This window comes from Saccoglossus kowalevskii, chromosome 12, assembly GCF_978046115.1.
Source record: "Saccoglossus kowalevskii chromosome 12, keSacKowa6.1, whole genome shotgun sequence".
Taxonomy (NCBI): Eukaryota; Metazoa; Hemichordata; class Enteropneusta; family Harrimaniidae; genus Saccoglossus; species Saccoglossus kowalevskii.
Genome location: NC_140652.1, coordinates 28137023 through 28160111, shown reverse-complemented (window position 1 = coordinate 28160111; position 23089 = coordinate 28137023). Strand labels below are relative to the sequence as shown.

Sequence of the window (23089 nt, the reverse complement as noted above, 5' to 3'; positions counted from 1 at the left end):
TCACGTTCTGTGTTTACAAATACGATGCTTGTGCCCAGTGTAATGACAAGTGTAATGATTTTAAAGAATCAAACACTTTTCAGAGTGAACAAATAACTCATGGTCGTCTCTCCCAGTAAGATATTGGCAGCAATACAAAATAAGCTATTGTTATTAGTACACTCAAGTGTTTTTTTAAAGAATGAAATGTGTTTAATAATGACGCATGAGGTCAGTTGTTTTTTAATCCTTATCCACGATTTGCTAACACAGAAATGCAGGTTTACAGAAAGACAAAAATAGTCTTTTTAAAATATGTTTTGATATCCATCATTCTCACGTCGTGCACTGTACAGCCAGGGTCGTCCGTTCAATTCATTATGTGAGTACCATTCTTAGCAGATCACTTCTGTATCATAATTTCTGCCTTTTCATTCAATGATCTTGTTTTGTATATTTGTGAAAGGTATCTCGAAATACTATTCCAGTTGTCGATAAGAACCCGTCTGTGATTTGTAACCTGGCAACCTGCAGGTTTGAGTGATAATGTATCTCCCATGAAATGGCCAAATCTATGTCTATGTATTTATCATCCACGTAATGAAAGTTTATATCAAATATATACAATCAAGATACGTTTATAAATTTGCTCAAATTTCGAAAATGTGCAGGTCAACTGCTATCTGTCCTGCCATGTATCCTATCACTCTTATCCCGACCACTATTTCAAAACACATGGTTTCCATAGCCGGTGCATCGCCTCTCGCAATGATATTATATAATGGAAAACTATTTGGTGAGGGAAAACCAATTATTGTAGCTCCCCCGCTACAACGAGAACTCGTCGGTCATTTACGAATATAATTTATTTTCATTGCACATAATTTCAGTTCATATTCATTTGAACTCTGTTATTCAAGAATTGTCCCTCAACACCCTAGATAAAGAAAACAATTTAATAGAAGTTTATATCTTGTTCAATCAAGCCATGTTTATTCAGTTTCTTCAATTATGCCGAAATATGCAGGTGAACAAGTGATTGATCTGTCATGTTTAATCCTTGTTTGAACGCAGTCCGAAAACGGGGACTAATGTATTGATCTCTGTGCGTGTGTGCTTCCGTGCGTGTGTGCGTGCGTGCGTGCAGACCTGTCTGACCAGAGGCCATTTTGTTTTAATAATGCTGTTCCAAGCAATATCTCCCAATTTGGACCAGTACTTGATTGACGATCAGAAAAAAAGATGACTGAATGTCAATCATTTTAATGTTAAAAAATCATCATAATTTAGCATCAGCCTCTGGATTTATATCTCTGACATGTTTACGTTTATTGCTATTAACAAAAAAATTAACAAAAAAAATATATATCTTAAGTTTGATAACTAATGGGTACTCTGCCATGCATGGCTTGTTAATTATTTTTTTATCCATGATTATCTTCCCATCAATCATTGAGTGATAATGTATCTCTCATGAAATGGCAAATTTTATGTCTATGTATATATCATCCGCGTATTGAAAGTGTATATCAAATATACAAAATCAAGACACGTTTATCAATTTTCTCAAATTTGAGTTTCTCAAAATGTGCGGATCAACTGGTATCTGTTCTGCCATCATTTTATTAAGATATTAAAATCTGCTATGAAAATACAATGATATTCGATTGCAAACTCTCTCATTAAAGCGTTGATGATAAAAACATAACCACGACACGTTGTCTAAAACACGGCGTATACTTTATCATACTGATTCACTGTCTTTTCAAATAACTTGCTTTTGCTTTTTAATCCATGAATTTGTCTTGTTTGGTGTCTCTAAAAAATCGCACACTAAGCGGATTGAAACTGGACGCATAAGATATGTATTCACTATCTTTTGTAATAGAATGGTGGACAGGAATCCAACATTTATCACTATCAATTCCACTTTCTACAAACTTGATGGTTTTACATGTTCAGTGGCATGAATAATGCAACGCTGTTAAAGAATTCAGATGAAAAAAAACGCATGGCCATCAGCTATTGTCACTACACACAAGTTATATTATAAAATAAACAAATATGCTTGTTTAATAGCTACCTTGTCTCATACATTCATCATAAATGTGAAGATAAAAATGTGAAGATAAACTAGGATTTGTTCAGCCATTTTTATTTTTAAACGATGAATATTTTCAATGACAGTAAACTAATATGCATAGATTCCTATTTAGCCGTAAGGACGCATTTGTTCTGCTGTTTTATAATCCATATCTACGCGTCGGTTACATAGAAATGCAGGTTTCTGTAAAATAAAAATACATTGGGCATTGTACAGCACGGGTCGTCCGATCATTTTATTATGTGAGTACCACTCATATCAGCTAATATTAATAATTACTCTGTGTCTAGTCAATGAATAATGGACACATACCCAAATACACAGTGTATGGTTCATGAGGATGATTCACAGTACAATCACTATCTTTTGCAAAAGACTGGTACGGAGTAATCCACCATCTACCTCTGTCACATTCAGTGTTTACAAATAACAAGCTTGTACATGGGCAGTGGGATGACAAGTGCAATGGTTTTAAAGCGTCAAGACACAACTCCTGGTTCCGTCTCTCCACATGATTTTGGAAGCTATTCAGAAATAAGGATTATTGTCATTACACACAATTTATATTGTAAAAATGAAGAAATTTGCCTGTTTAATAATTCAGGTTCTTGTTCACATATTACTCATTAATCAGTTGTTTCATAATCCTTCTCAACTCTCTCTATGAATGAAAATTCTGGACTATGTAATAGGAGTTTATATAAAGTATGTATAATCAAGACAATTTTATTTAGTTTCCCCAATTTAAAAATTTTGTACTTGTTCTGCCTTTTATTTTATTTTTAAATTATGAACATCCGTTTTGAGAACAAAATATATCCATGGTTTATAATCGACCCCATAATAACGCTTTAGTTTTGTGTTTTCATAATCTTTATCCACGATTCAGCAACATAGGAAAGCAGGTTTTTATGAGGCAGAAATAGTCCAAAATATGTAATACATGATAATGAGAATGTGCTTTAGCTGCGTTTTCGTACGGATATGGATTATAATTGACGTCATAATTCAGGTATTAGTTTTGAGATTTAGAAATGCATGTATCTGTAAAACAAGAATAATTGTAAAAATGTTCTGATGTCCGGCATTCTCACGTTGTGCACTGTGCAGAGAGGTTAGTCCGTTTAGTTCACGTGAGTACCATTCTTAGCAGATCACTTTAATATCATAAATTGTGCCTAGTAATGAATGATCTTGTTTTATAATTTTGTGTATGGTATATCGAAATATTCTTCCAATTTTGGATAAGAACATATTTGTGATTTGTAACCTGGGAATCCCTCTGTTTAACATTTCATACTGTTGCAAGGTTGAAAGATAAGGTATCTCTCATGAAATGGACAACTTTATGTCTATGTATATATCATCCACGTAATGAGAGTTTATATCAAATATGCACAATCAAGACACGTTTATCAATTTTCTCAAATTTGAGTTTCTCAAAATGTGCGGATCAACTGGTATCTGTTCTGCCATCATTTTATTAAGATTTTAAAATCTGCTATGAAAATACAATGATATTCGATTGTAAACGCTCTCATTAAAGCGTTGATGATAAACACATAACCACGACACTTTGTCTAAAACACGGCGTATACTTTATCATATTGATTCACTGTCTCTTTTCAAATAACTTGCTTTTGCAATTTGTTAATAAACACAAATCCGCTCTCTACTCTTATCCCGACCACCTTTTCAAAAAACTGGTTTCTATGGCCGGTGCAACGCCTTTCGCGATACTATTTGAGAATGGAAAAGTATTTGAGATTCCTCGTTACAACGAAAACTCGTAGGTCATTTATGAATAAGATTTATTTTCATTGCACATAATTTCTGTACATATTTTTTAATTGAACATGTTGATCACATCACTTATTTTCAAGAAATGTCTCTCAACACCGCCAATAAAGAAACAAATTCAGCACAATGTAATAGAAGTTTATATCTTGTTTAAAAGAATCAAGTCATGTTTATTCAGTTCCTCCCAATTTTCAAATTACGCAGATCAACTAGTGATTGGTCTGTCATTTTTAATATTTTGTTTATCCATTCGTTATAATATATATGCTGTTCTTATGTTTTCGTTATCTTAGAATTCAGTAGAAAAACGTGTTGAACAAGTGCCACATGAGGCATGGTACTTTGCATCGTGCTTTGTCGTAATATAAATACTAAACATGTGTTTCTGTTCCTACCTCGGTATTTTTATTTAATCCATGAATTTGTCTTGTTCGGTGTCTCTAAAAAATCGCACACTAAGCGGATTGAAACTGGACACATAACATATGTAATCACTAGCTTTTGTAATAGAATGGTGGACAGGAATCCAACATTTATCACTATCAATTCCACTTTCTACAAACTTGATGGTTTTACATGTTCAGTGGCATGAGTAATGCAACGTTGTTAAAGAATTCAGATAAAAAAAACCGCATGGCCATCAGCTATTATCACTATACACAAGTTATATTATAAAATAAACAAATATGCTTGTTTAATAACTACCTTGTCTCATACATTCATCATAAATATGAAGATAAAAATGTGAAGATAAACTAGGTTTTGTTCAGCCATTTCTATTTTTAAACGATGAATATTTTCAATGACAATAAACTAATATGCAAAGATTCCTATTGAGCCATAAGGACGCATTTGTTCTGTTGTTTTATTATCCTTATCTACGCGTCGGTTACATAGAAATGCAGGTTTCTGTGAAATAAAAATACATTGTGCATTGTACAGCACGGGTCGTCCGATCATTTTATTATGTGAGTACCACTCATATCAGCTAATATTAATAATTACTGTGTGTCTAGTCATTGAATAATGGACACATAACCAAAAGCACAGTGTATGGTTAATGAGGATGATTCACAGTACAATCACTATCTTTTGCAAAAAACTGGTACGGAGTAATCCACCATCTACCTCTGTCACATTCAGTGTTTACAAATACCAAGCTTGTACATGGGCAGTGGAATGACAAGTGCAATGGTTTTAAAGCGTCAAAACACAACTCCTGGTTCCGTCTCTCCACATGATTTTGGCAGATATTCAGAAATAAGGTTTATTGTCATTACACACAATTTATATTGTAAAAATGAAGAAATTTGTCTGTTTAATAATTCAGGTTCTTGTTCACATATTACTCATTAATCAGTTGTTTCATAATCCTTCTCAACTCTCTCTATAAATGAAAATTCTGGACTATGTAATAGGAGTTTATATCACGTATGTATAATCAATACAATTTTATTTAGTTTCCCCAATTTAAAAATTTAGTACTTGTTCTGCCTTTTATTTTATTTTTAAATTGTGAACATCCGTTTTGAGAACAAAATATATCCATGGTTTATAATCGACCCCATAATAACGCTTTAGTTTCGTGTTTTTATAATCTTTATCCACGATTCAGCAACATAGAAAAGCAGTTTTTTATGAGGCAAAAATAGTCCAAAATATGTAATACATGATAATGAGAATGTACTTAAGCTGCATTTTAGTAAGGATATGGATTATAATTGACGTCATAATTCAGGTATTAGTTTTGAGATTTAGAAATGCAGGTATCTGTAAAACAAGAATAATCGTAAAAATATTCTGATGTCCGGCATTCTCATGTTGTGCACTGTGCAGAGAGGTTAGTCCGTTTAGTTCTCGTGAGTACCATTCTTAGCAGATCACTTTAATATCATAACTTGTGCGGTGTAATGAATGATCTTGTTTTATAATTTCGTGTATGGCATATCGAAATATTCATCCAATTTTGGATAAGAACATATTTGTGATTTGTAACCTGGCAATCCATCTGTTTAAAAGTTCATAGTGTTGCAAGGTTGAGAGATAAGGTATCTCTCATGAAATGGACAATTGTATGTCTATGTATATATCATCCACGTAATGAGAGTTTATATCAAATATACACAATCAAGACACGTTTATCAATTTTCTCAAATTTGAGTTTCCAAAATTTCGAAAATGTGCAGATCAATCGGTATCTGTTCATCATTTCAATGAGCTATTAATACCTGCTATGATAATACAATGATATTCGATTGTAAACTCTCTCATTAAAGCGTTGATGATAAAAACATAACCACGACACTTTGTCTAAAACACGGCGTATACTTTAACGTACTGATTCACTGTCTCTTTTCAAATAACTTGCTTATGTTATTTGCTAATACACACAAATCCGCTCTCTACTCTTATCCCGACCACCTTTTCTAAAAAATGGTTTCTATGGCCGGTGCATCGCCTGTCACAATAATATTAGAGAATGGAGAAGTATTTGAGGAAAACCAAGTATTGTAGCTCCCTCGCAACAACGAAAACTTGTCGGTCATTTGTGAATAAGATTTATTGTCGTTGCACATAATTTCTGTACATATTTTATAATTGAACATGTTGATCACATCACTTTTTTTCAAGAATTGTCTCTCAACACCGCCAATAAAGAAACAAATTCAGCACAATGTAATATAAGTTTATATCTTGTTTAAAAGAATCAAGTCATGTTTATTCAGTTCCTCAAATTTCCAAATTACGCAGGTCAACTAGTGATTGATCTGTCATTTTTAATAGTTTGTTTATCCATGAATATCTTCCTGTCCATTAAAATGAAAAAACAAAATGATATGGATTATATTTGACGTCATAATTCAGGTATTACTTTCGTGATTCGGAAATGCAGGTATCTGTAAAACAAGAATAACCGTGACAATTGTTTGATATCCAACATTTTCACATTGCGCACTGTCCAGAGAGGTTCGTCTGTTTAGTTCATTACGTGATTACCATTCTTAGCAGATCATTTAAATATCATGAGTTGTGCCTAGTCATTGAATGACCTTGTTTTATATTTTTGTGTAAGGTATTTCGAAATATTGTTCCAATTTTCGAAAGTATATCATTTGTGGTTCGTAACTCGGCAATCCGTCTTTTTACCATGTCATAGGTTTGCAAGTTTGAATTATAATGTATTTCTTATTAAATGACCAAAGATAAGTCAATATATAAAATCGTTGGTTACTTATATGTTGAGATCAAAACTGTCCTTATAATATATATGCTGTTCTTATGTGTTGGTTATCTTAGAATTCAGTGTTGAACAAGTGCCACATGAGGCATGGTACGTTGCATGGTGTTTTGTCGTAATTTAAATATTAAGTAATTGTTTGTGTTTCTACCTCGGTATTTTTATTTAATTCATGAATTTGCCTTGTTTGGTGTCTTTAAAAAATCGGACCCAAAGCGGATTGAAAATGAACACTTAACATATGTAATCACTAGCATTTGTAATAGAATGGTGGACAGGAATCCAACATCTATCACTATCAATTCCTCTTTCTACTAACATTATGGTTTTACATGTTCAGTGGCATGAATAATGCAACGTTGTTTAATAATTCAGATGAAAAACAAAACGAATGGCCATCAGCTATTGTCAATACACACAAGTTATATTATAAAATAAACAAATGTGCTTGTTTAATAACTACCTTGTTGATGCATTGATCATAAATGTGAAGATACACTCGGTTTTGTTCAGTCATTTTTATTTTTAAACGATGAATATTTTCTATGACACAAATCTAATATGCATGATTCACAGTACAATCACTATCTTTTGCAAAAGACTGAAACGGAGTAATCCACCATCTACCTCTGTCACATGCAAATACCAAGCTTGTACATTGGCAGTGGAATGACAAGTGCAATGGATTTAAAGCGTCAAAACACAACTCCTGGTTCCGTCTCTCCACGGGATTTTGGCAGCTATTCAGAAAAAAAGGATATTGTCATTATACACAAATTATATTGTAAAAATTAAGAAATTTGGCTGTTCAATAATTCAGCTTCTTGGTCACATAGAAGTGAAAATTCTAGACTATGTAATAGGAGATTATATCAAGTATACACAATCAAGACACATTTATTTATTTTCTCCAATTTCGAAAATCTAGTACTTGTTCTGCCATTTGTTTTTCATTTTTAAACTATGAATATCTGCTTTGAGAACAAAATATATCAATGGTTTATTATTGAACCAATATTGACGCATTAGTTTCGTGTAATCCTTATCCACAATTCAGCAACACAGAAAAGCGGGTTTTTATAAGGCAAACATAGCTTTTTAGTATAAACGTTTTGACGATGATGATAATTTATAATAATCTTTATGCACGATTCGGCAATACAGAAAAGCAGATTTTTATAAGGCAAAAATAGTCCAAAATATGTAATACATCTTTTAGTGTTAACACTTTGAAGATGATGATGATGATGATGATGATGATGATGATGATGATGATGATGATGATGATGATGATGATGATGATTACTTTTAACCTTGCAGAATTGTTTGTTTGATTTTGAATCATTGGCAATTATGGGAAGAACATACCAGCTACGTCATGTACTTATAATACTGGCACTGTCTGTGGGCTGCATAAACATGGTATTATATTACATTAAATTACAATTCAGTCCACATATATAAAATATATGTTTTATAACCAATAACAATATTATTATATATAACATACTATTATTAGTTATTGTAAAAACGTATTTTTTTGCAAATAGCTTGACATCAACATACTGTCTTTTAGACAATTTTTCATCAAATATATATGATACATACACCACCATTTGCGTTTATTTGGAAATTGTCTTAGGTGGATGTGCAACCCGAACCACCTGAAGAAGCTGAGACACCGGGGGCCACTGAATCGGACATGATATTGACACCAGAACAGAAAACAGCATTGGAAAATGACATAGAAGGTCTCCAAACTAGGAAAGCACATGCTGATGTAACTAAACGTTGGCCTGGTGCTATTGTGCCTTACGAAATATCATCTACAAGTAAGATATATACATCATTTTACATGAATTACCACAGTTTTCTGTAGTACATAAGAATATAAATTACACTAATACATCTAGTAACGATGTATGGCATGCTATGCTATGTCAGTGTAGATTGATACACGCCCAATCCAGAAAGCATAATGTTTTATATTTGTTTTTTTGTAAATTGATTTAGACTGTCATGCAGTTGTTTGTGGTGATATGTGGTGATATATAATTGAGATTACGATTAATTTTTTAATTAATTCGTTCCTCTTCATGATATCATTTTTACCAGACCAATTGCTTTAAAATGCTTATGAACCTTCCTCGACTCTTTGTATGTATAAAAAAGAACATAAAAAGTTTGTTTTTCACACAGAGAATTTAGTTCTTAATGACTTACATTCATTATTAAGACAATTCAAAGTCAAATAATGGTCAAAATTGGTGTAAAATTATTTTTTGTGGATTGAAAAAAAAGTCTTTTTAATCAAAATGACCAATTTGTTTTACAGTTGTAAGTTGTGGGACATTCTCTATTGCATGATATCTTACAAAACACTCTTGTCAACATCGACCGAAGCTGAGCATTGTAGCTCGTAGATAAAGCTATGCTTTGTTTTAGTGAAGTGCTTTTTCAATTAATGCTGTCATTTAAGTATATTATAAATGCTATATTTATATTACAAGTGGATTGTCATACTATATATCATAGTATTGATTTAGTTGCATTATTCTAATCATTATTATTCAGGTCAAGGTGACACAGATGTAATTCTTAGTGCAATCCAATATTGGGAAAGCGTTTCGTGTCTAAAATTTCCTGCTTATAGCGCTTCAGCAGGTCACACATCGAGAATCCGATTTATAAAAGATGCAGGGTAAGTATTCACATATTCCTAATTACTATATATGACAATACTACATTTATAATATGTGCCACTCATCGTATTTTCAAAATTATATGTATAAAACCACTATAAACTAATGACGTATGTAGAGAATGACAAATAAATAAATAGCCAGGTAGACGTGGGTGTAGCAAGCAATATCACTTTCATTACAATTATTAATGCATTATTTGTTTACATTTCTTCAAAGATGTTGGTCATACGTGGGCCTCGCAAATCCCGGTGGGGCACAAGACATATCAATCGGAAGTGGGTGCGCATATGTAAGTGATACTTATCACATTTATCTCTTTTATTTTGTAAAGTCAGTCAGTCAGTACAAACAATGGGAACAGGAAATTGATTTGGGTAACAAATGGCCAAACAATGATCTAACATAGTTTTTCGTCAGCAATTCGTCGAATTGTAGATTTTGAGAATCAGTAGTTAAATCCCAAAACTAAGCACAGGCACGAATTAGACTAATGATTTTGCCTGGTGCCAAGTACTGACAAATGGGTTTCAAGTGCGATGTGTGGCAATATCGTTATCGGAATTTGAGTGCCATCAACCAATTGCTGATTTTGTTTGAGACCTGTTGTTGATTCTACGTTAACGCCATTGAGCGTAATCAGGGAATGCCTACAAGATAAGATGAAAATCATGATGACGAATAAAAACTCCGGACAATAACAAACATTCATTTCTTTGATGCCAATAATTTACAAAGGGATTTCAGCCTTTTTATGCATTCAGCTGAAATACGTCTATGGCCAATCTGACCAGAGTAGTATTAGTGCCTAAAATCTCTTACAAAAAATGATACACAAGCGACCTTCCGTTTTCGACATTGTGAATTTCTTTCGTTTTGCTTGGAGAAAAACCCTGAAAAATCTAATTTGACAAGCTAATTAAAAAATTAATATTAAGAATAATTCATAACGAAATGTATTCCCTATGCATCCATAAATAATTTGTATAATTACCGATTACAAAAGAATATTTGCTATGTGCTATATATGAAAGAACCTTAATGGAATTACAAACTATGTACTGTACAACTCGTGTATGAACAATATCTTTAATAAATATGATTTTACTTGTTAAAAAATACTGTAATTTGCTGCATAAAAACAAAACTAATTCACAATATCAAAAACGGAAAGTCTATATTGCAGTTTCCTCTACTATTTTTTTTAAAACTCCGAATTGGAAATTATATTCTAATCTACATATGCAAAATTACCATATTAGGAGAATGTTATCAACATTTTGTATGATATTTTGTAGTTGTATACTCCTACCCTCCAAACATTATTATAATATATATGCCTCATATCATGATAATCAGATAATATTGTTTTTATTCCAACAGAGGGGAACAATAGCTCATGAGATTGGTCATGCAATTGGTTTCTGGCATGAACAAAGTAGATCTGATAGAGACGATTATGTAATTATTCACAGTGAGAACATACAATCCGGGAAGGAACATAATTTTCGTAAATACACTTCAGCAACTATCAACTCTTATGGTGTGGCTTATGATCCGGGATCACTTATGCATTATGGGACACACGTATGTATTTTACACTGTGATATGTTCACTTAAATGTGACTAAGTAGTTTAATAGATTTGTGTACAGTACAAGCTTAAAACTTCAAAATTATCCGAGCAGACAAAACCAAAATCAACAAAATTAATTGTGTCCAACCGTCATAATTACTATATTAATTATATTTGACTGTTGTAAGCAGCACAGAAATGATCATAACTAAAATAATCAGTAAACTGTTTTAGGAATTATAGTTAAACTACTATAATGAAAATGAATGTATAGTACATCTCGTCTACATTTTACGCCCTCTAATGACGAATGCCTTCTAAGATGTCGGTTTTCGTTTGGTCGGTAGTAGCACATCAATAATTTTACTCCACCTATTGATATTAATAGTTTATGATTGCAACGAGTATTACTGTGCGTCTGTTAATCAATTCGAGAAATATATACCATGTAAGACACTTATAATATTCAGACATTTGTTTTCAAACAATTTATTTTAGTATTTCAGCAAAAATGGTCAACCAACCATCAGCGCGAAGAACCCTGCCGATCAAGCTAAGATTGGTCAGCGTAATTATCTGAGTGCCGCTGATATTGAACTTGCCAATATAATTTACAATTGCCCTGCAGGAGTAAACAGTAAGTATATTGGATATCCTATGGCTGATCGTTTTTATGTGCCAATGTATATGGTAAATGTATAGCAATGGTGATTAAATACGTTTGTCTTGTCTATCTTATATACCTAAATAACAATACTCTAGGGTATTTTATTGAAAAATCATAGCGAGTTTTCATGTATACATGTGTTCATTACATTACGTTCAGAAATTTATGGTATTGGAACCGATAGAAAAATATACAGTAGAGACGATATTCAGGGAACTTGGTCTGGTCCAGCACCGAACAGCTGCTGTGTAATTGCAATGACTGTTCTACACGATGGCACTATCGTAGGTATTGGTACATCCAATCGATTGTGGACAAAGAGCAGTTTAGATGCGACTTGGCAAGGTCCTGTAGCAAATAGTGGTTCAGTGATGGATGTTACTGTAATGCCTGATGGTACAATCGTTGGTATTGGTATGAACAACCTTTTGTATACTCGTCCTGGTGTTCAGGGATTATGGTCTGGCCCTGTTGCAAATAGTGGATCCGTAAAGTCCATATCGGTGCTACCAAATGGAAGTATATTAGGTGTTGGAATGAATGGCAAATTATATGAAAGACCTGGTATACAAGGAGTATGGACAAATGTGGATGGTAATGGTATAGTGTCTGATATATCCGTTAACAAAGATGGTGCAGTAATTGGCATTGGAACCACATGTGGTTTGTGGGAGAGACCTTCTTATACATCGTATTGGCAAGGTGAGATTGCAAGTAGCCGATGTGTTACTTCTGTGTCGTTTGTAGAGAAAGGTGAGTTTTGTTTACATTGTTTATATCTATCAGATAAATACTATTACATTGACACTATCATTGTGTGATTTTAAATGAAACATTTAATTTGTTTTGAAATGTTACATGTATGTTATATTATATGTAACTAAGTCAATTTGTGTTGTATATTCAGAATATGCCCAACATAATTGTTGTGACTGCGAACAGTATACATCACAATTAACATGAATGCATGTTTAAAGTCTATTTCATTAAATGTGTTTGTTTTGCAATAACATTAATTTGAGATACATAGTACCCCTTCATGATTCTGAATAAGCATGAAAAAACAGAATAGCAACATACGTATTTGTAACTATTGCATAACAAAGTACACCGAAATTGTATAGATTGGTTTTACGATACCATTGGCAATACTGTGACGCATATATGTTGCTTCACGCACTGAATAACGTTCTGTGATTACGTCAGTTTGTTTTTAATGAGAAACGAGTAATCGCGTCTTATTATGTGAGGAGTACATTTGCGTTTCTCAGCAGTTAGATAAAGATATAATTACGAGATCATTAGATTTGGGCTGAGGACCGAAAATAACTTAAACAAAGCAACACTTCAGTAGCAACAGGCATATCTGTATGCGTTGAATTGAAATATTATATAACGTTATTCAACAAATAGTCATTACACATTATATAGTTGTATGAGGATGCTTCATTGGCGATACATATTTTATAAAACTATATATGTTTTCTATGTATTACTCACAAACGACGATGATGATTCGTAGAATGGATATTCAAGTTTGACGTCACTCTTGGCTTTATGTCAATTTTTGTTCTTGAATTCACACTGTCATTTAAATTTGACGTCACTCTGGTTTTCTGTGTCAAATGTTGTTCTAGAATGCTTATGTCATTTCAATTTGACGTCACTCTGGTCTTCTATGTCAAATGTTGTTCTATAATGCTTATGTCATTCAAATTTAACATCATTTTGGCTTTTTTGTCGAATGTTGTTATAGATTTCATGTCATTCTCAATATCACACTTTTTTTTTCTCGACACCTGTTCCAAATATAGAAGATAAGGTAGAAAAAACAGAGAAAGGTATATATTCTGATTGTTTGAAATGCTACACAAAATAAAATTCGATGTTTTTAAAACATATTCAGTTTGACAAAACAGATTTTAGTTTACTAATTATATTTACATTATTTAGTATATGGTATTGGAACCGACAAAAAAATCTACACAAGAGATGGAATTGAAGGAAGATGGACGGGTCCAGCACCGAACAGCTGTTGTGTGATTGCAATGACTGTTCTACACGATGGCACTATTGTAGGTGTTGGTACATCCAATCGATTGTGGACAAAGAGCAGTTTAGATGCGACTTGGCAAGGTCCTGTAGCAAATAGTGGTTCAGTGATGGATGTTACTGTAATGCCTGATGGTACAATCGTTGGTATTGGTATGAACAACCTTTTGTATACTCGTCCTGGTGTTCAGGGATTATGGTCTGGCCCTGTTGCAAATAGTGGATCCGTAAAGTCCATATCGGTGCTACCAGATGGAAGTATATTAGGTGTTGGAATGAATGGCAAATTATATAAAAGACCTGATATACAAGGAGTATGGACAAATGTGGATGGTAATGGTATAGTGTCTGATATATCGGTTAACAAAGATGGTGCAGTAATTGGCATTGGAACCACATGTGGTTTGTGGGAGAGACCTTCTTATACATCGTATTGGCAAGGTGAGATTGCAAGTAGCCGATGTGTTACTTCTGTGTCGTTTGTAGAGAAAGGTGAGTTTTGTTTACATTGTTTATATCTATCAGATAAATACTATTATATTGACACTGTCATTGTGTGATTTTAAATGAAACATTTAATTTGTTTTGAAATGTTACATGTATGTTATATTATATGTAACTAAGTCAATTTGTGTTGTATATTCAGAATATGCCCAACATAATTGTTGTGACTGCGAACAGCATACATCACAATTAACATGAATGCATGTTTAAAGTCTATTTCATTAAATGTGTTTGTTTTGCAATAACATTAATTTGAGATACATAGTACCCCTTCATGATTCTGAATAAGCATGAAAAAACAGAATAGCAACATACGTATTTGTAACTATTGCATAACAAAGTACACCGAAATTGTATAGATTGGTTTTACGATACCATTGGCAATACTGTGACGCATATATGTTGCTTCACGCACTGAATAACGTTCTGTGATTACGTCAGTTTGTTTTTAATGAGAAACGAGTAATCGCGTCTTATTATGTGAGGAGTACATTTGCGTTTCTCAGCAGTTAGATAAAGATATAATTACGAGATCATTAGATTTGGGCTGAGGACCGAAAATAACTTAAACAAAGCAACACTTCAGTAGCAACAGGCATATCTGTATGCGTTGAATTGAAATATTATATAACGTTATTCAACAAATAGCCATTACACATTATATAGTTGTATGAGGATGCTTCATTGGCGATACATATTTTATAAAACTATATATGTTTTCTATGTATTACTCACAAACGACGATGATGATTCGTGGAATGGATATTCAAGTTTGACGTCACTCTTGGCTTTATGTCAATTTTTGTTCTTGAATTCACACTGTCATTTAAATTTGACGTCACTCTGGTTTTCTGTGTCAAATGTTGTTCTAGAATGCTTATGTCATTTCAATTTGACGTCACTCTGGTCTTCTATGTCAAATGTTGTTCTATAATGCTTATGTCATTCAAATTTAACATCATTTTGGCTTTTTTGTCGAATGTTGTTATAGATGTCATGTCATTCTCAATATCACACTTTTTTTTTTCTCGACACCTGTTCCAAATATAGAAGATAAGGTAGAAAAAACAGAGAAAGGTATATATTCTGATTGTTTGAAATGCTACACAAAATAAAATTCGATGTTTTTAAAACACATTCAGTTTGACAAAACAGATTTTAGTTTACTAATTATATTTACGTTATTTAGTATATGGTATTGGAACCGACAAAAAAATCTACACAAGAGATGGAATTGAAGGAAGATGGACGGGTCCAGCACCGAACAGCTGTTGTGTGATTGCAATGACTGTTCTACACGATGACACTATTGTAGGTGTTGGTACATCCAATCGATTGTGGACAAAGAGCAGTTTAGATGCGACTTGGCAAGGTCCTGTAGCAAATAGTGGTTCAGTGATGGATGTTACTGTAATGCCTGATGGTACAATCGTTGGTATTGGTATGAACAACCTTTTGTATACTCGTCCTGGTGTTCAGGGATTATGGTCTGGCCCTGTTGCAAATAGTGGATCCGTAAAGTCCATATCGGTGCTACCAGATGGAAGTATATTAGGTGTTGGAATGAATGGCAAATTATATAAAAGACCTGGTATACAAGGAGTATGGACAAATGTGGATGGTAATGGTATAGTGTCTGATATATCCGTTAACAAAGATGGTGCAGTAATTGGCATTGGAACCACATGTGGTTTGTGGGAGAGACCTTCTTATACATCGTATTGGCAAGGTGAGATTGCAAGTAGCCGATGTGTTACTTCTGTGTCGTTTGTAGAGAAAGGTGAGTTTTGTTTACATTGTTTATATCTATCAGATAAATACTATTATATTGACACTGTCATTGTGTGATTTTAAATGAAACATTTAATTTGTTTTGAAATGTTACATGTATGTTATATTATATGTAACTAAGTCAATTTGTGTTGTATATTCAGAATATGCCCAACATAATTGTTGTGACTGCGAACAGTATACATCACAATTAACATGAATGCATGTTTAAAGTCTATTTCATTAAATGTGTTTGTTTTGCAATAACATTAATTTGAGATACATAGTACCCCTTCATGATTCTGAATAAGCATGAAAAAACAGAATAGCAACATACGTATTTGTAACTATTGCATAACAACGTACACCGAAATTGTATAGATCGGTTTTACGATACCATTGGCAATACTGTGACGCATATATGTTGCTTCACGCACTGAATAACGTTCTGTGATTACGTCACTTTGTTTTTAATGAGAAACGAGTAATCGCGTCTTATTATGTGAGGAGTACATTTGCGTTTCTCAGCAGTTAGATAAAGATATAATTACGAGATCATTAGATTTGGGCTGAGGACCGAAAATAACTTAAACAAAGCAACACTTCAGTAGCAACAGGCATATCTGTATGCGTTGAATTGAAATATTATATAACGTTATTCAACAAATAGTCATTACACATTATATAGTTGTATGAGGATGCTTCATTGGCGATACATATTTTATAAAACTATATATGTTTTCTATGTATTACTCACAAACGACGATGATGATTCGTGGAATGGATATTCAAGTTTGACGTCACTCTTGGCTTTATGTCAATTTTTGTTCTTGAATTCACACTGTCATTTAAATTTGACGTCACTCTGGTTTTCTGTGTCAAATGTTGTTCTAGAATGCTTATGTCATTTCAATTTGACGTCACTCTGGTCTTCTATGTCAAATGTTGTTCTATAATGCTTATGTCATTCAAATTTAACATCATTTTGGCTTTTTTGTCAAATGTTGTTATAGATTTCATGTCATTCTCAATATCACACTTTTTTTTTCTCGACACCTGTTCCAAATATAGAAGATAAGGTAGAAAAAACAGAGAAAGGTATATATTCTGATTGTTTGAAATGCTACACAAAATAAAATTCGATGTTTTTAAAACACATTCAGTTTGACAAAAAACAGATTTTAGTTTACTAATTATATTTACGTTATTTAGTATATGGTATTGGAACCGACAAAAAAATCTACACAAGAGATGGAATTGAAGGAAGATGGACGGGTCCAGCACCGAACAGCTGTTGTGTGATTGCAATGACTGTTCTACACGATGGCACTATTGTAGGTGTTGGTACATCCAATCGATTGTGGACAAAGAGCAGTTTAGATGCGACTTGGCAAGGTCCTGTAGCAAATAGTGGTTCAGTGATGGATGTTACTGTAATGCCTGATGGTACAATCGTTGGTATTGGTATGAACAACCTTTTGTATACTCGTCCTGGTGTTCAGGGATTATGGTCTGGCCCTGTTGCAAATAGTGGATCCGTAAAGTCCATATCGGTGCTACCAGATGGAAGTATATTAGGTGTTGGAATGAATGGCAAATTATATAAAAGACCTGGTATACAAGGAGTATGGACAAATGTGGATGGTAATGGTATAGTGTCTGATATATCCGTTAACAAAGATGGTGCAGTAATTGGCATTGGAACCACATGTGGTTTGTGGGAGAGACCTTCTTATACATCGTATTGGCAAGGTGAGATTGCAAGTAGCCGATGTGTTACTTCTGTGTCGTTTGTAGAGAAAGGTGAGTTTTGTTTACATTGTTTATATCTATCAGATAAATACTATTATATTGACACTGTCATTGTGTGATTTTAAATGAAACATTTAATTTGTTTTGAAATGTTACATGTATGTTATATTATATGTAACTAAGTCAATTTGTGTTGTATATTCAGAATATGCCCAACATAATTGTTGTGACTGCGAACAGTATACATCACAATTAACATGAATGCATGTTTAAAGTCTATTTCATTAAATGTGTTTGTTTTGCAATAACATTAATTTGAGATACATAGTACCCCTTCATGATTCTGAATAAGCATGAAAAAACAGAATAGCAACATACGTATTTGTAACTATTGCATAACAACGTACACCGAAATTGTATAGATCGGTTTTACGATACCATTGGCAATACTGTGACGCATATATGTTGCTTCACGCACTGAATAACGTTTTGTGATTACGTCACTTTGTTTTTAATGAGAAACGAGTAATCGCGTCTTATTATGTGAGGAGTACATTTGCGTTTCTCAGCAGTTAGATAAAGATATAATTACGAGATCATTAGATTTGGGCTGAGGACCGAAAATAACTTAAACAAAGCAACACTTCAGTAGCAACAGGCATATCTGTATGCGTTGAATTGAAATATTATATAACGTTATTCAACAAATAGTCATTACACATTATATAGTTGTATGAGGATGCTTCATTGGCGATACATATTTTATAAAACTATATATGTTTTCTATGTATTACTCACAAACGACGATGATGATTCGTGGAATGGATATTCAAGTTTGACGTCACTCTTGGCTTTATGTCAATTTTTGTTCTTGAATTCACACTGTCATTTAAATTTGACGTCACTCTGGTTTTCTGTGTCAAATGTTGTTCTAGAATGCTTATGTCATTTCAATTTGACGTCACTCTGGTCTTCTATGTCAAATGTTGTTCTATAATGCTTATGTCATTCAAATTTAACATCATTTTGGCTTTTTTGTCAAATGTTGTTATAGATTTCATGTCATTCTCAATATCACACTTTTTTTTTCTCGACACCTGTTCCAAATATAGAAGATAAGGTAGAAAAAACAGAGAAAGGTATATATTCTGATTGTTTGAAATGCTACACAAAATAAAATTCGATGTTTTTAAAACACATTCAGTTTGACAAAACAGATTTTAGTTTACTAATTATATTTACGTTATTTAGTATATGGTATTGGAACCGACAAAAAAATCTACACAAGAGATGGAATTGAAGGAAGATGGACGGGTCCAGCACCGAACAGCTGTTGTGTGATTGCAATGACTGTTCTACACGATGGCACTATTGTAGGTGTTGGTACATCCAATCGATTGTGGACAAAGAGCAGTTTAGATGCGACTTGGCAAGGTCCTGTAGCAAATAGTGGTTCAGTGATGGATGTTACTGTAATGCCTGATGGTACAATCGTTGGTATTGGTATGAACAACCTTTTGTATACTCGTCCTGGTGTTCAGGGATTATGGTCTGGCCCTGTTTCAAATAGTGGATCCGTAAAGTCCATATCGGTGCTACCAGATGGAAGTATATTAGGTGTTGGAATGAATGGCAAATTATATAAAAGACCTGGTATACAAGGAGTATGGACAAATGTGGATGGTAATGGTATAGTGTCTGATATATCCGTTAACAAAGATGGTGCAGTAATTGGCATTGGAACCACATGTGGTTTGTGGGAGAGACCTTCTTATACATCGTATTGGCAAGGTGAGATTGCAAGTAGCCGATGTGTTACTTCTGTGTCGTTTGTAGAGAAAGGTGAGTTTTGTTTACATTGTTTATATCTATCAGATAAATACTATTACATTGACACTGTCATTGTGTGATTTTAAATGAAACATTTAATTTGTTTTGAAATGTTACATGTATGTTATATTATATGTAACTAAGTCAATTTGTGTTGTATATTCAGAATATGCCCAACATAATTGTTGTGATTGCGAACAGTATACATCACAATTAACATGAATGCATGTTTAAAGTCTATTTCATTAAATGTGTTTGTTTTGCAATAACATTAATTTGAGATACATAGTACCCCTTCAAGATTCTGAATAAGCATGAAAAAACAGAATAGCAACATACGTATTTGTAACTATTGCATAACAAAGTACACCGAAATTGTATAGATTGGTTTTACGATACCATTGGCAATACTGTGACGCATATATGTTGCTTCACGCACTGAATAGCGTTCTGTGATTACGTCAGTTTGTTTTTAATGAGAAACGAGTAATCGCGTCTTATTATGTGAGGAGTACATTTGCGTTTCTCAGCAGTTAGATAAAGATATAATTACGAGATCATTAGATTTGGGCTGAGGACCGAAAATAACTTAAACAAAGCAACACTTCAGTAGCAACAGGCATATCTGTATGCGTTGAATTGAAATATTATATAACGTTATTCAACAAATAGTCATTACACATTATATAGTTGTATGAGGATGCTTCATTGGCGATACATATTTTATAAAACTATATATGTTTTCTATGTATTACTCACAAACGACGATGATGATTCGTGGAATGGATATTCAAGTTTGACGTCACTCTTGGCTTTATGTCAAATTTTGTTCTTGAATTCACACTGTCATTTAAATTTGACTTCACTCTGGTTTTCTGTGTCAAATGTTGTTCTAGAATGCTTATGTCATTTCAATTTGACGTCACTCTGGTCTTCTATGTCAAATGTTGTTCTATAATGCTTATGTCATTCAAATTTAACATCATTTTGGCTTTTTTGTCGAATGTTGTTATAGATTTCATGTCATTCTCAATATCACACTTTTTTTTTTCTCGACACCTGTTCCAAATATAGAAGATAAGGTAGAAAAAACAGAGAAAGGTATATATTCTGATTGTTTGAAATGCTACACAAAATAAAATTCGATGTTTTTAAAACACATTCAGTTCGACAAAACAGATTTTAGTTTACTAATTATATTTACGTTATTTAGTATATGGTATTGGAACCGACAAAAAAATCTACACAAGAGATGGAATTGAAGGAAGATGGACGGGTCCAGCACCGAACAGCTGTTGTGTGATTGCAATGACTGTTCTACACGATGGCACTATTGTAGGTGTTGGTACATCCAATCGATTGTGGACAAAGAGCAGTTTAGATGCGACTTGGCAAGGTCCTGTAGCAAATAGTGGTTCAGTGATGGATGTTACTGTAATGCCTGATGGTACAATCGTTGGTATTGGTATGAACAACCTTTTGTATACTCGTCCTGGTGTTCAGGGATTATGGTCTGGCCCTGTTGCAAATAGTGGATCCGTAAAGTCCATATCGGTGCTACCAGATGGAAGTATATTAGGCGTTGGAATGAATGGCAAATTATATAAAAGACCTGGTATACAAGGAGTATGGGCAAATGTGGATGGTAATGGTATAGTGTCTGATATATCCGTGAGCAAAAATGGAGTAGTTATTGGTATTGGAACCACATGTGGTTTGTGGGAGAGATCTTCCTATACATCGTATTGGCAAGGTGAAATTTCCAATAGCAGATGTGTTACTTCTGTGTCGTTCGGCATCTAAATACGGTTAGTGTTGTTTTGTTAAGTCATTGATTGATTATTTTCAAAAGTTCATTGTTGATGTTAACAACAATACTTTTCGCATACACATCACCTCGTCAGTTATTTGTATATATATGTTGTGCACGGTAAGATATTCAGAATGGCAACTCAGGAGTTTATTTCACACTGAAATATAGCTTACATTGTGAGATATACAAGTCTACTAATTGGATAATGAATGTTCTGTGTTACATGTATATTGCAGTCGAGACTTTTTATTGTTCATAATGTCTTTTTCATTACAGAAATAAACATAATTGCCGCTAATGGTGTATTAGACACCGATTTAGATATTTCTGAAAGACAACGTTATCAGAATATATGCTAATGAATAATAATTCTTTTTAGTCACTTATTTGTATGAATTGTAATGCATGATTAATTGAAAAGGTAATAAAGTGAAGCAAATTGATCTCAGTTCATTCACATACAGTGTATATAAAACATACATAGCATAGCGTATGAGCGTGTGTGGAAAGAGAATATTGAGTAAATTCTTGCAGTGGACGCCCATATTCAATAAACACATAATAATATAGCAATGATTCTCTGAAGTTAAGACACAGGTTTGGTGACTTAAAGATGGCAATGCCATCCGTGAACAAATGCATTAATCCGATTGGCTGACAAAGCCATGATCTGTAATATTATGTACGAGTCCTCGGGTTATTATTTTGATAATTCTATGTAGATTATATTCAATGTATATCCCCAAATATAATACATGACAATCAAAAGACCCATTTCATCACAGTGTGTCATCACATAGTGCCGATTTTTTTTCATTTTCCGCGCTGTAGTATCGATGGTTCATTGTGGCAAGCTCATGTGTATATTTGCAACATAACGTTTCAGTAGAGTTGACTGTTGCATTCTCGTGGTAATTTATACCTACAAACATTGCGGTGTTCACTTCCCTTTTATTATTGGTACAGTGAGAATTAACAGTTAGTTCAGCAGGACCAGCAAACGAAGATGACAAAAAAACATCAATGCACATGGTGTCACGACATTGGAAACCCCGAAGAGAAGTAACACATTTGTGTTTTGCAATGTTAAATGGGCGCTGTTAAATGAGTCGTATATGGCCAGTATCACATAGATGATAATGTTTTAAAAATGGTTATCACAAGTTCAGTAATGGAAATGTTGACCAATAATCATGATCAATTTTCGTAGTTCAGAATTAGTCGCACTTATTCTCTGTACATATATTGATCGTTCAACACTCAGTGCACAGTAGTGCTTTAGACATTTCAATCTAAAATTGTT

At 33.3% G+C, this 23089-nt stretch overlaps 3 protein-coding genes across 3 annotated transcripts; all 3 read left to right on the top strand.

Moving 5' to 3' along the window:
- Nucleotides 1-308: 308 nt before the first annotated feature.
- Nucleotides 309-18262, top strand: LOC100372776 (uncharacterized). Its single transcript, XM_085506013.1, has 12 exons — nucleotides 309-361; nucleotides 8442-8543; nucleotides 8764-8953; nucleotides 9696-9822; nucleotides 10043-10115; nucleotides 11207-11410; nucleotides 11897-12035; nucleotides 12225-12880; nucleotides 13822-13906; nucleotides 14019-14618; nucleotides 15811-16401; nucleotides 17604-18262. Exons 2-12 carry the CDS (start codon nucleotides 8475-8477, stop codon nucleotides 18260-18262), a joined length of 3393 nt encoding a protein of 1130 aa, XP_085362139.1. The 5' UTR covers nucleotides 309-361; nucleotides 8442-8474.
- Nucleotides 18263-19474: 1212 nt separating this feature from the next.
- Nucleotides 19475-20053, top strand: LOC146735699 (uncharacterized). The gene has a single exon (XM_085506012.1). It carries the CDS (start codon nucleotides 19490-19492, stop codon nucleotides 20051-20053), a length of 564 nt encoding a protein of 187 aa, XP_085362138.1. The 5' UTR covers nucleotides 19475-19489.
- Nucleotides 20054-21054: 1001 nt separating this feature from the next.
- Nucleotides 21055-21781, top strand: LOC100372624 (uncharacterized). Its single transcript, XM_085506549.1, has 2 exons — nucleotides 21055-21074; nucleotides 21187-21781. Exon 2 carries the CDS (start codon nucleotides 21282-21284, stop codon nucleotides 21774-21776), a length of 495 nt encoding a protein of 164 aa, XP_085362675.1. The 5' UTR covers nucleotides 21055-21074; nucleotides 21187-21281; the 3' UTR covers nucleotides 21777-21781.
- Nucleotides 21782-23089: the final 1308 nt, after the last annotated feature.

What these genes read in the sequence shown, in the direction of transcription:
- LOC100372776 (XM_085506013.1), top strand. Translation starts at nt 8,475, where the DNA reads ATGGGAAGAACATACCAGCTACGTCATGTACTTATAATACTGGCACTG. An exon ending in ATTACATTGACACTATCATT is followed by an intron (nt 12,881 to 13,821) that starts GTGTGATTTTAA and finishes ATGTTGTTATAG; the next exon opens with ATTTCATGTCATTCTCAATA. An exon ending in TGTAGAGAAAGGTGAGTTTT is followed by an intron (nt 14,619 to 15,810) that starts GTTTACATTGTT and finishes TACGTTATTTAG; the next exon opens with TATATGGTATTGGAACCGAC.
- LOC146735699 (XM_085506012.1), top strand. Translation starts at nt 19,490, where the DNA reads ATGACTGTTCTACACGATGGCACTATTGTAGGTGTTGGTACATCCAAT.
- LOC100372624 (XM_085506549.1), top strand. Translation starts at nt 21,282, where the DNA reads ATGACTGTTCTACACGATGGCACTATTGTAGGTGTTGGTACATCCAAT.